This window comes from Oncorhynchus gorbuscha, linkage group LG19 (assembly GCF_021184085.1).
Source record: "Oncorhynchus gorbuscha isolate QuinsamMale2020 ecotype Even-year linkage group LG19, OgorEven_v1.0, whole genome shotgun sequence".
Classification (NCBI taxonomy): Eukaryota; Metazoa; Chordata; class Actinopteri; order Salmoniformes; family Salmonidae; genus Oncorhynchus; species Oncorhynchus gorbuscha.
In genome coordinates, this window is record NC_060191.1 from 48593919 (window position 1) to 48607961 (window position 14043).

At 42.7% G+C, this 14043-nt stretch overlaps 1 protein-coding gene across 2 annotated transcripts in view; it reads right to left on the reverse strand.

Annotated features, from left to right (window-relative positions):
• Positions 1-9797, reverse strand: part of LOC124004818 (vacuolar protein sorting-associated protein 53 homolog) — a 32655-nt gene extending 22858 nt beyond the window's left edge. The window contains exons 1-5 of one of the 2 annotated variants that reach the window (XM_046313629.1): positions 9562-9797; positions 6511-6665; positions 5992-6072; positions 4622-4671; positions 4468-4534 (exon numbers count right to left, since the gene is read on the reverse strand). In XM_046313629.1, the coding sequence (XP_046169585.1) occupies positions 4468-4534; positions 4622-4671; positions 5992-6072; positions 6511-6600 (288 nt within the window). In that variant the 5' untranslated portion in view covers positions 6601-6665; positions 9562-9797. Of the gene's footprint in view, positions 1-4467; positions 4535-4621; positions 4672-5991; positions 6073-6510; positions 6950-9561 lie in introns of those variants that run through there. The other variant, XM_046313628.1, reaches the window with a different exon arrangement.
• Between the last annotated feature and the right edge of the window lie 4246 nt (positions 9798-14043).

Below are 14043 nucleotides of genomic sequence, written 5' to 3' on the forward strand. Positions count from 1 at the left end.
TGTGTGTGTTTCTTTTCTCTCCTTCTCCCCTCACAGGTGAAAACCATCACTCCCCAATCAGTCAACAATCAATCATCAATCAGAAGACACACCTCCTCCTACTTCCTATCCTATCACAGTTCCTTCCACATGGTTTAAAAACCCCATCATTTGTTTGTTCTAGAGCTCAATCTCTCTGTAAATGCCATGTCTGTAGGTCTCTGTGGTTCACTCTCGCTTTGTGTCTTATCCTCTCTTTTGTTTAAGCACCTCATAGCACTTTGTCATCACCTGTGAGTATTGTTTTTGGTTATGGTGTTTGTTTGTTGCTGGTGGGAAAAGGGGGAAACCAAGACAAATCGCCCATGGGATAAGTCGCTCTGGATAAGAGCGTCTGCTAAATGACTTAAATGTAATGTAAATGTAAATGCATACACTACCCGTAGGTGAACTTTGTTAAATACACTAGTTAGAACTGGGCGGACCACCCACTGTATTTTTGGTTAGTTAGTTAGCTGTTGTTAAAGTAGGCTAGTCCAGCTTAGGGGTGTGTTTTTGTATATTTGTTTCTTTTCTTGGGTCCAGCTCAGCCCCTTTTCCTGCTCCCCCCATTACCGTGTGTTTATAAATAAACCTAGAGTTTGACGGTAGATTTCTGTTGTCGTGGTTATTTCGTGCACACTTTTACTTTGTCACAATAATAATTTGCATGAGTTATGTTACGGGTCTCATTACCATCCCCCCTAGACTGTCGGGCCAAAAGGGATTCGTAACACCCACAATGACAAGTCACACATTCCTCCTATCCACAGACCCTGTAGTTTATGGGGTAAGCCTAGGTTGTACATGTATTATTTATTTATTTATTGAACAAAGCAAAGTGAGTTAAGAACAAATTCTTATTTACAATGACGGCCTACCCCGGCCAAACCCTCCCTAAGCTCGGACGACGCTGAGCTAATTGTGCACCGCCCTATGGGACTCCCGATAACGGCCGGTTGTGATACAGCCCGGGATCAAACCCGGGTCTGTAGTGATGCCTCCAGCAGTGCAATGCAGTGCCTTAGACCGCAGTGCCACTCGGTCCCCCTGAAATAGTGAATGAAGACTTATTGAACATGCAAAAAACAGCATACAAGGCATTCTTCATATGTACCTAGCTGAACAATCACATACATTTGTTAAGAAAGCAAACAGGCAAGGCAACAATAAGTAGCCAATTGTCTGAACTAAGTACTCCATGATAACAAGGACAGAAATATGTTCTGATTTATTACAGGAGAGGGCAAAGCCATTGAGAATCCAGTATATACAGCTGGATGCTTGGTCCATAGAAATAGAATGAGCATTGGTTTGTATGTCCATTCTGGTCAATCTATTTCTGTGGTTGGGTGGGCCACACGTGTGTCCAAATTACATGGTAACCATCACAATAACCCAGTGTTAAAGGATATATTCATATTGTTTTGGGGAACAGGCAACAGCAACACATCAAACAGAGAAAGAGAAAGCGAGGGAGAGAGGAAGAGGGTAATCGAGAGTTTTCCGTACTGCATGTAATATATTGCGTTTTGTATACTTAGGTCACAAAATTCATTTCCATGTAAGTGGACAATAAAATATATTGTATGAAAAACCGAGAAACAAAAAAAGATAGGAAGGGATACACAGCAGATGAAAGAGCAGAGAACCCAACTTGAAGCAGTAAACCTCCCTGAGTTTAGATGAAATATTTATGTTATGTTTGCTTCTCAAGGAGGTTCCCATTCCGTCTCAGTCTTCCTAATAAGTACATCCAGATGCTAGGAGCTACAGTAACACATCTGCAACACACACACATAAGACATTTGCATGGACACACACACACACACACACACACACACACACACACACACACACACACACACACACACACACACACACACACACACACACACAATAGCCATAACCCATCCACATGACCCCCGGCCGGATCCCCACCCGCTGCCTCGTTGACGACCATAAAGCCCCACAGCTGACCTGACCATGTGGGGACATCAAGCTGCACATGGGACAAGTTTGGTGCTTAGCTGAATAATGGCTATGGTGACTGAGCTATGCAAGCTCAATGCTGTTAACATTTTCTGGCATGAATGGCTAGGCTACGTGTAATTGATAACAAATGTTGGTTTGTGAATGAGCCTCTCTAGCCTAGTGACTAGAGTGTTGGGCCAGTAACCAGAAGGTTGCTGGATCGAATCCCAGAGCTGACAAGGTAAAAATCTGTCGTTCTGCCCCTGCCTGAGCAAGGTAGTTTAACTCTGTTCCCCGGACGCCGAAGACGTGGATGTCCCTGGGAGACACTCAGGAAGGTGCTCCTGAGTGGCGCAGTAGTCTAAGGCACTGCATCTAAGTGCAAAAGGTGTCACTGCAGTCCCTGGTTCGAATCCAGGCTGCATCACATCCAGCCATGATTGGGAGGCGCACAACCGGCCCAGCATCACCTGGGTAGGCTGTCATTGTAAATAAGAATTTGTTCTTAACTGACTTGCCTAGTTAAATAAAATATTTGTAAAAAGTAAATTAAGAGGGGTTGGGTTAAATGCGGAAGACACAATTCAGTTGAATACATTCAGTTGGACAACTGACTAGTTATCCTCCTTTCCCCATAACGTCCCACTGAGCCTCTGCAACTCACTCTCCCATACTGACTCATTGCTTGTCGAGAACAATTAATTTCCTCAGGGCAGAAATAACTTCCCCTTTTAGTTTTGGCTGCAAAGTATCAGTATGTCTGAGAGCAAATTATGAATCACTTATAAAATTGTTCCCTCTGAGATTGTAAAGGCTAAAGAGAATGGTGAGGAATGGAAAAAACTAGAGTTGACTTGGGATTGAGGCAGTTTAAACTGCAGTGAGCCAGAGTGAGACATGTTTGGCCTTCTGGTCCATGTTACCATGACGATAGGCTGGACAGACAAACCACTTGTAGCTAATTTTGACAGCTGCTTAGTAGAAGAGCTAGCGAACAACAACAAACCAGTCAGAACTGCTTATACAAGGAAGAGAAGACTGAATGGAATGTGTGTGCATGTAATTCCATCAATCAACAACATCAAAGAGCCCCCTCCTAGTTCTAAGACTCTGATATGCACCTACACCAACATACATACCCCCAATATCCCTGGCATTCTGATTCCATCTACCCCTTGCCTGGGGATTAGGCATCTGAAGCAGACACCTCCATCCCCACCCTGCTGATCACTGCAAGTCTGCCGCCCCTACAGACTAAATACAAGGGAAATCTTAACAGTCCTTCTCCACCTCAGTTCTTTTCTGTTCCCTTTCTTTGTCATTAGGAGCGCTCAATTAATTAGGTGGATTTGGCACCTTCGGACACACTCTGCCAAACTAGAGCCCCAGGCGAGCTAAATCAAATCCCGCTCTCCTCTTCTCTCAGTCTCCATCTCTGGCTGTAATGAACACCTCTCCACTTTTCTGTCTGCAAATAGGATTTTCCCTCAGCTCTTTGGGAGGGAGATGTGGATTGTTCAGTGGGCCTCAGCTACGAGACCACAAGACCCAGAAACCCAACGGTACAGTACAGTGTCATGCTTGCCGTGCCTACCAACCTCATGGGTTAGTAGATTCTGTCCAGAACACTTCTGATAATCCAGTGGAAACAGAGCAGGACGGGACCACCATCCCAGAAACACACAACACACACACAGAAACAGCTCCCCCATCAGGTGTCACTCCTCAAAACCACAGTTCCCTGACAGAGCGAGGGTCTGAGCTAAATCAAGGCTTTTTTCTGACTTTCTCAGACGAGAAATGGCGGGACACCAAGCCACAGGTCCAAATCTAATCCCTGAATAATGAAGGGTATTCTTTTCCTTTAAGACAGCAGTAGTTCTAACAGTAGGGAATGAGATGGTTCTGACTCATCCTGTCCTTTTCCATGGTATTAGTGAGGACAGAGGAACAGAAAAAGGAGCACAACATATTTGTCTGGGTTAGAAGGACTAATCCTGGGGAAAAGGTTGCAAAACATCATCTCAACCAGTCTGTTGGAAGGATGATGTGTATGTATGTGTGTGTGTGTAGTCAGTGTGAAACTGAAGCAACATGCTACAGTCTTGTAGCCCCAAAGTCAACCCTCTGCGAGGGCCCGCCAGTGTAGACTGACTGGCCGGTCTCTCTCGTCACCAAAAGGCCCTACTGTGTCTAACAGTAAACTGCTACTGCTATTCATCTGTCACAGCATGCTGTCGCTGAGCCCAGTGCTTAAAGCCAAGCATAACAAAACACTGCCTGCCACACACAACACACATTACCCCCCCTTCCAAACATGAGCTTACACATGCACACAGCTTAGTCCTTAATTAGCTCATTAATAACAACCAACCAAACAACAGCCAAACTATTTACACAGTCAGGGGCAATTCCTAGGAAAATTAACCAATAACAACACACTGAAGAGTAATCCCAAACGGTCCCCTCACTCACCTGTCTGCCATCCTGGCCCACGTTGGTCTGACCTCTCACCACCATCCTGATATTGTCATCCAGACACCTGAAACACACACACAAAATCAATAATATTATGTCAAACTCATCTTTTAAAAAACTTCAACCAAAACAACACAATGAGGTCACTCACCGAATCTTCAGACGGATCTTGTTGACCACATCATCTATATTTGCCAGTGACTGTGAGGAAACAGGGGTATCATGATTATCAATTGACCAAAATCTACTCCCCCACATAAAACCAAGTTGCATGGACTGATTTGGATGATGAAGGATCCTTTTCTAATGTTACAAAGGTATGCAGGCAGCGCCACCTACTGGGCATGTCTACATGATTATTACTTTCGACTTGGTCAATCAGACCTTTGTTTTGCTAGGCCATATACATTTCACAAAATGTTTAATGAATTTCATTTTTTGAAAGGTGAGCAAGCGACAAAAGAAAAATAAGTAAACACTTTTTAAAATACTATAGGATCTTTAAAAAGAAAGGAGGACCAAGGCACTCATCATATAATTAATTAAAATGCCTTTATTTGTATGGAATGTTCAACAGAAACAAAGTTGTAAAAAATCCGACACGTTTCGGCTACAAGGTCTGTTTGATACGAGCAGGGCGCGCCGTGCTCAGCCGCTTTGCACGGTCACGTGGCAGGCCATAGCCTGGTAGCTTAATCGAATCCCCTCAATCAGTATATCGACAGAGCGTGCCTACAACATCAAGGAGCCTTTCGAGGTGAGATTCCCTATAAACACGCCACTTCGATACAACTATGACCGTTAAGTGACTTTTTCATAGCAGGTTAGGAGAACTTACGCAGCAGGTTAGGATAATTAGGTTAAGATTAGGAAAAGGGACCTCCCAAGTGGCGCAGTGGTCTAAGGCAGTGCTAGCTGTGCCACTAGAGATTCTGGGTTCAAGTCCAGGCTCTGTCACAGCCGGCCGTGACCGGGAGACCCATGGAGCACAATTGGCCCAGCGTCGTCTGGGTTAGGGGAGGTTTTGGCCGGCAGGATGTCTTTGTCCCATCTCATACCAGCAACTCCTGTGGCGGCGCCAGGTGTATGGTGTTTCCTTCGACACATTGGTGCGGCTGGCTTCTGGGTTAAGTGGACATTGTGTCAAGAAGCAGTGCAGCTTGGTTGGGTTGTGTTCTCGACCTTCGCCTCTCCCGAGTCCGTATGGGAGTTGCAGCGAGGAGTGTAATTTCCAATTGGATACCACGAAAAAGGGGTACAGATTAAAATTACATTTATTTAAAAAAGAAAAGAAAAAAAAGTTAGGGAAAATGCTCGCCTAACCTGCTAAGAAAAGTCAGGCAGTGTTTTTCGGGAGTCCCTTTCCAGATTGAAGCCAGGAAGACTTCAAGTTTGGTGTCAGCCAGGTGCTAGACTATAACTTTTTTATTATCATGTAACAACATAGCTTTGCTTAGAATCACAGAAGTATCCAAGACTAGAGTGTAACACTTTAGTTTCTGTGAAGTAATGTACTCTTACCTGCTCAGTGGGAAACAATGTATTGATGTATTCCACAGCATTAAAATCTGCTCTGTCCAATGGGTCTTGACTGGGGAAAACCTAAGGCATAAAAAAAGATGACTCAATGAATACGTTGTTGGTTCTTCATTGCTTAACACCTAGCCTATACAGTGGTTAATAGCTAGCTAACGTTACTATCTATGTAGCTAGCCTAACCTAACAAACAGTTTTCCTAATTAATTAGAATCAACAACCATGCATTACACTAATGACATTTTCAGATAATTATCTTACGGTAGCACTGTAACTAGGTGATGTTGTACAAAGCTAGCTAGTCTGCTAACTAAGTTAGCTAGAAATACAAAACTATACACTGACAAAATGATGACTGTTGACGTGTATTAAAAATAGCTAACGTCAGTAGCTAACTAGGATAGCAACACAGCTAGCGTTAGGTAAGCTATCTAGCTCATGCCTGAATACAGACTACAATTGTCATTGTAGATAAGAAACGTATCCTTCTTAGCACATGATTACCTGCTCGATGGCCAACTGCACCTCTGGAGTAAGATGCAAAATAGCCTCCAAACCCTCCGAAAATTCCAATTCTTCCTCCTCCATCATCATGCACGGCTAGCAAACTACCGCAGAAAGCCGAGGCATGTCACTTCCTTCACCTTGTTCTTCTTCTTCTGTGGATTTTAAGTGGTGTTTGGCAAACAACATTAAGGTGTATTACCGTCACTAACTGGATTGGAGCGTGGACCAGAGACAGGGAAGGTCTACATCCTACCCAATATTATCGTCTTCCTAAGGAAACTAAATACATAATTAAATGCTACATCCCCTGAAGATTTCCCCAACAGTGCACTTAATCTTGACTCTTCAACCCCATTACACCTCAAATCTAATAACAATCACTCTCTTTCCCTCCCATATTTCTGACACTGAAATAGAACGTGTTTCACTGTCTCTATCTCCTCCTGACACTGATCGCGCCTCCCAGTCAGATGTTTTCCCACCAATTTCAATGTACTATTGAGCCTTCTGTGTCCCAATCTCATAATTGTTATTACACTTTCCTCCCTTCTCCCTCGGCCTGAGGATCCTCCCTGCCCCCACCTTTTCATCTCTAATACCGGAGGCAGCCCCGAACCTCTCTAATTCAGAGGTGTTGAGTTAAATGTGGAAGTAACATTTCAATTGAATATATTCAGTTGTACAACTGTCTAGGTATCCCCCTTTCCCTTTTTTAGTCTTCTCTTCACTTCCTTTTCCACAACTCTTGCCATTTGTTTATAACCAGTGTTTTTATCAACCCCTTAGCTTCTGTTTTACTGATTGACAATTCCATCTCAACATTAGGATGTTTAAGAGTCTGCTTGGCGATAACATCCACCTCCTCATTCACCTCTACTTCCACATGAGCTGGTATGCAGAGGAACATCACAAATATCCCCATCTGTCTCACCCTAAAAACCTCAAACAATTACATCCAGTCTGCTCCGAAATACAAATTAATTTAAGCACTGCACGGCAGTCAGAGCAGATGACTACCCTGTCTGGCCTCACGTCTTCCAGCCACTCTGCAGCCAAGAGTATGGCCATTGATGGGTTCTGACTTCTACACCTGAAATATGAAATATCCTTGTTCATGGTGCTGAGGGAGAGAGGGGAATGCATGTTATTGTTATACATCAGGTATCATGTGGAAGGGAGAAGGGCCACGGTCTGGTACAAGTCAACAGGACAGCCGTGAGTTAGGGAGGTGTGAGGAATTTGGGCCGAGGTCAGGTCAGATGAAGTGAGAAAGAACAGACATCACTAAAGTCTTGTCTAGCAACAGAGGTGTATTGGCTGTCTAGATGTGTAAGCAGGAGACTCAGCATAGGAGAAAGGTTTAAATGAAACTGCTTCTGTGGGTGAATAAACTTGTTTTGAGCTTTTCATAGTTGTCCGTTAGTTTTTACTGTTTATTTGGAACTTAACACAATCAACTCCATTGTGTAAACAGATCAATTATCCATTGCTCTTTTTGTCACTGCCACCTTAAACCCGGGAACACGAAAAGCTGTACCTGTCCTCCCTGTTTTAGGGTCCTTAGATCCATCTGTTAATATAGTCAAGAAAGCATAGTATTGTGTTCTTAACTTACAACTGAATCTACTCCTTCCTCAACAGCTCAAGCAACTCTAGACCCATCACTGGCTGAGGGAGCAACCAAGGTGGGAAGGTCCCCAAGAACACAGCGGCCTCCATCATTCTTAAATGGAAGAAGTATGGAACCACCAGGACACTTCCTAGAGCTGGCCGCCCTGCCAAACTGAGCAAATGGGGGGAGCAGGGCTTTGGTCAGTGAGGTGACCAAGACCCCGATGGTCTCTCTGAAAGAGCTCCAGAGTTCCTCTGTGAAGATGGGAGAACCTTCCAGAATGACAACCATCTCTGCAGCACTCCACCAATCAGGCCTTTATGGTAGAGTGGCTAGACGGAAGCTACTCCATAGTAAAAGGCACATGACAGCCAGCTTGGAGTTTGCCAAAAGGCACCTAAAGAACTCTCAGACCATGAGAAACAAGATTCTCTGGTCTGATGAAACCAAGATTAAATTATCAAATCAAATCAATTATTTGGCCTGGATGCCAAGCGTCACATCTGGAGGACACCTGGCACCATCCCTATGGTGATGCATGGTGGTGGCAGCATCATACTGTGGAGATGTTTTTCAGCGGCAGGGACTGGGAGAATAGTCAGGATTGAGGGAAATATGAACGGAGCAAAGTACAGAGATCCTTGATGAAAACCTGCTCCAGAATACTCAGGACCTCAGAATGTGTTGAAGGTTCACCTTACAACATGACAACGACCCTCAGCACACAACTAAGACAACGCAGGAATGGCTTCGGGACAAGTCACTGAATGTCCTTGAGTGGCACAGCCAGAGCCCAGACTTAAACCCGATCAAACATCTCTGGATAGACCTTAAAATGGCTGTGCAGCGACGCTCCCCAGACAACCTGACAGAGCTTGAGAGGACATGCAGAGAAGAACGGGAGAAACTCTCCAAATACAGGTGTGCCAAGCTTGCAGCATCATACCCAAGGAGAATCAATGATGTAATCTCTGCCAAAGGTGCTTCAACAAAGTACTGAGTAAAGAGACTGAATACATATTTCAGTGTTGTTTTTTTAATGAGAAAACACATCTAAAAAACAGTTTTTGCTTTTTCATCATGGGGTATTGTGTGTAGATTGATGAGGGGAAAAAAAGATTTATTCAATTCTAGAATAAGGCTGTAACATAACAAAATGTGGAAAAAGTCAAGGGGTCTGAATACTTAGCTACCTCAACTACGTACCCCTGCACATCGACTAGGTACTGGTCCTCCCAATATATATCCTTGTAGTTTTTACTCTTTATTTCTATTCATTATTCACTGGGCATGTATTCCTCATGTCACTATTTATATTTTTTATTTGATCTTATCTTTAACTCTGCATTGTTGGAAAAGGACCTGTAAGTAAGCATTTCACTGTTAGTTTTCACCTTTTGTCTATGAAGCATGTGACAAATAAAATGAGATTTTACCGTGAGCTGATGCCAGCTGCCAATGTCTAATGTTGATCCTCTGGTATTTCGGTATGGTGAGAGGAAAGGACGTCATGTCTCCATGTCTCCAAAAACATTTGGAATGTCATGAACTGTATGGAAGCAGCCATGTGTTGGGGAGTGTAAACCATTAGTACCACAGTTATTACATCAACATAACTATAGTTTGTCAATGATAACCATCTCCATAGTTAACTATCAATGATGACAGCCTTTCTAGAATCCACCTCCACCTGGCTTTCCTCCAGGAAGTCAGAGTTAGCGATGACATCTAACACCGAACCCAAACCAGCTGCGCATGTGCGCCATCGTGCATACACTTATTTTGCCCCCACACCAAACGCGATCACGACACGCAGGTTAAAATATCAAAACAAACTGAACCAAAGACATTAATTTGGGGACAGGTCGAAAATCATTAAACATGTATGACAATTTAGCTAGTTAGCTTGTACTTGCTAGCTAACGTTAATTTGTCCTATTTAGCTAGCTTGATGTTGCTAGCTAATTTGTCCTGGGAAATAAACATTGAGTGGTTATTTTACCTAAAATGCACAAGGACCTCTACTCTGACAAAAAACGACCAACCGAATCGTTTCTAGTCATCTCTCCTCCTTCCAGGCTTTTTCATTGTTAAACTTATATAGTGATCGCATCTAAATGTTCATTGTATTACCACAACTACCAGCAAAACAGTTCGTCTTTCAGTCACCTACGTGGGTATAACCAATGAGGAGATAACGTGTGGGTACCTGCTTCTATAAACCAATGAGGAGATGGGAGAGGCAGGACTTTCAGCGCGATCTGCATCAGAAATAGGAATGAGTTCTATTTTAGCCCTTGGTGTCGCAGACGCTCGTTGGCGCGCGCGTGCAGTGTGGGTGCAATAATTGAATAACATGGATTTCTAAATTTAATTTGCGACGTGTCCGGTCTGGTCAGCATGTAAGGAGAGATCATGATGGTTACCTCAATAACTACAAAAGTGTGTACGTTTGAGACATAGTGAAACCCCATCTATCAGACCTGGGTTCAAATAGTATTTATTTTCTTTAAAATATTTCAGCTCTGGTTGATTGAGCTTGCCTGACACTGAATACTACTTGAACCCAGGTCTGGTTAATTCAAACAAATTGTGGAAATTGGATAGGAAAGTTCCACAGAGACCATGTAGAGAGATTTAACAGTGAAAGTGTGAGCTGATGGAAACTATACTAGATAATTGATGTATATTTGAGGATATGTAGAAGTATCAGAGATTACCTACCAATCCCTGCTATCACCAAATCCTTAATCATCACTATGGGTCTTGAGAGAATGTTGATTATGTGTATTACAGTGATATAACACTCCCTAAGTGAGGAGGTTGTGATGATGTTTGCTGATGGGTGAATATTGGTTTAATTTACCTTACCATTCTCCCCTCTGATCTCCACCACTCTGTCATTTTTTTATTTAAAAAAAGTATTTTATTGTACCTTTATTTAACTAGGCAAGTCAGTTAAGAATAAATTCTTATTTTCAATGACGGCGTAGGAACAGTGGGTTAACTGCCTGTTCAGGGGCAGAACGACAGATTTGTACCTTGTCAGCTCGGGGATTTGAACTTGCAACCTTCCGGTTCAACGCTCTAACCACTAGGCTACCCTGCCGCCCCATTCATGTAGAACTTGATTTTGCTCTCCTCCAACATTTTTGACAGAAGAGAAACACGCACTCATGTTGATATTTGTACTATCAAAACTTGGGATTTACATATACATAAACATTTGTAGCCTAGTGGTGGGTGTTGTATCAGGTAGAGTACATTACATATGATAACCATTGTCTCAGGCCTGCATTGTCATCTTCCCAATCTCTGGGCCCAGGCACCTCTCAAAGGGATATGAGCAGTTACCAACCATCACCACACTGGCAGCTTTGTCTGCCAAGTAGGATGCCACTCCATATTTATGACTTAATAATGGAGGAGGGAAAACTTGGTTTTGAGGCACACAAATCAAATGAAAGTCTTACTTATCAAATTCAACAACCTTACCTTACTGTAAACAACCAAGTCACAAACCTATAGTATATAAACTATTTACTATTTACATTTATAAAAAAATAGAAAAAAATAGGACTTCTCCTCAGTGTACAGTATGAAATGATATATTTATGGTTAACCTATGAAGGAGGCTCCAATGACCACAGCTTTCTTTCCCACACAGAACTGGTGGATCTCCTTCTCGTCCTCGTAGCTCTGCAGTATCCTCACTCCCTCCAGCTCAGAGCCAGGACAGCTCAGAGGCCTCGCCTTTAGAGAGGCAGGTATAGAGGGAGACGTGGGTAAAACAACAGCTAACATGTAAATATGCAAGCATAGGACAGAGCAGTAGATAGGCATACAGATTCAGTAGTTTGACATTTAATATTCAAATGGTCACCAATTCAAATTAGAATGTGATTGTCATGGAAAATATGGTGACAAACGTTGTAGGCCTATAGCTATTGGTGTCCTTTAGGAGTAGTTTCTTTGCAGCAATTTGACCATGAAGGCCTGATTCACAGTCTCCTCTGAACAGTTGATGTTGAGATGTTTCTGTTACTTGAACTCTGTGAAGCATTTATTTGGACTGCAATTTCTGAGGCTGGTAACTCTAATGAACTTATCCTCTGCAGCAGAGGTAACTCTGGGTGTTCCATTCCTGTGGAGGTCCTCATGAGAGCCAGTTTCATCATAGCGTTTGATGGTATTTGCGATTGCACTTGAAGAAACTTTCAAAGTTCTTGAAATGTTCCGTATCGACTGACCTTCATGTCTGAAAGTAATGATGGACAGTTGTTTCTCTTTGCTTATTTGAGCTTTTTCTTGCCATAATATGGTCTTTTACCAAATAGGGCTATATTCTGTATACCCCCCTACCTTGTCACAACACAAATGACTGGATCAAACGCAGTAAGGAAAAACATTCAACAAATTAACTTTTAAAGAAGGCACACCTGTCAATTGAAATGCATTCCAGATGACTACATCATGAAGCTGGTTGAGAGAATGCCACGAGTGTGCAAAGCTGACATCAAGGCAAATGAGTGGTTATTTGTAGAATCTCAAATATAAAATATATTTGGATTTGTTTACCACTTTTTGGTTACTACATGATTTCATATGTTATTTCGTAGTTTTTATGAATTCCCTCCCTATTATTCTATAATGTAGAAAATAATACAAAATAAAGAAAAACTCTTGTATGAGTAGGTGTTCTAAAACTTTTGACCAGTAGTGTACCTCATTTTCTAAACGTATTTACTTACTTGAATAGGTTCTCCCAGCCATGTGGATGATTGGAAACAAGGCAGCAAAGTTTGTTTGTCACCAGAGCGTTATAGAGCATATTACTGTATACCTGTGAATACATTCATGAAATGGAGAATGGATTAAACTAATTACCCATTTATAACCAGACCTTCATACAAACTTGCTGTCCTGAATTCTTGACGCACAGTCGAAGGTGCTGCTATATGCTGCCATATGCTGCCAGCACACCCAAAAGCGAGCCACTCTGGGCGCCTAGCAGCACGCGACAATTTACCGTGTGCTCGTGTACATGAGCCGCAGGCCTACAATGGAATAATACATGTTGTATCTTACAGTTACAGCAAAAGTAGTATAATATTAACAAACTATCCGATTGTGTGATGGGTGTGTGATAAGATCTTAATGTCCATCTTGCAGGTCAGACTCCAGACACACCATCCCAGTGACCTGATCCTGACCTGTAGAAGCTTGACCCTGGCATTGACTCATATCTGCAATGGGGGAAAAATCATATTCCGCAGGGAAAATGTAAAAGGAAGGTTATCTCTGTATTTTTTTTCCCACAAATAAGATAATGCAAAGAGGATGGTTTAAAGAAGCCATTATTTTTTACATTAAAAGCAAATGCTGTCAAATGGGGAACCATTCTCTCCAAGCACTTGCTTGTTTTCCATCCGATGGCGATGAGATTGCGTGCACTGTCAAAATTGCGAACATAGTTAGAACAGGCCATTCATTTTCTAAATAACAAACTTTGCTCACCTGTTGTCCTGCCGGACAATGCACTAGTCCCGAGAAAATGAAACATTGAACGTATCAGACTGTACAATACCGTTGGTCGGCTCTTTTATTTTTTAACCAAAGAGTCGTTCGCGCGTGCATCCCAGTCTGTCACGGCGCTGATGGTCCCGAGACGTCGGAGACCTTTTCTACCCACAGCAGCACCAAGAGCCAAACCAAGCTGAACTCGTTTTATCCAAGGGAATAACATAGCTATATAATCCATACAATCATACCCCACACCTCCTCGGCACTACACCGCTGATTAAAATAACCAGAGTTGGTTGCACCAAGTATGGGCCCAAGGACCGAGTTTGGGAAACCCTGTCATAGCCCACTGAATATTGTAGCCAACTGTATTTTAAGCCTATCAGTCCATGCAC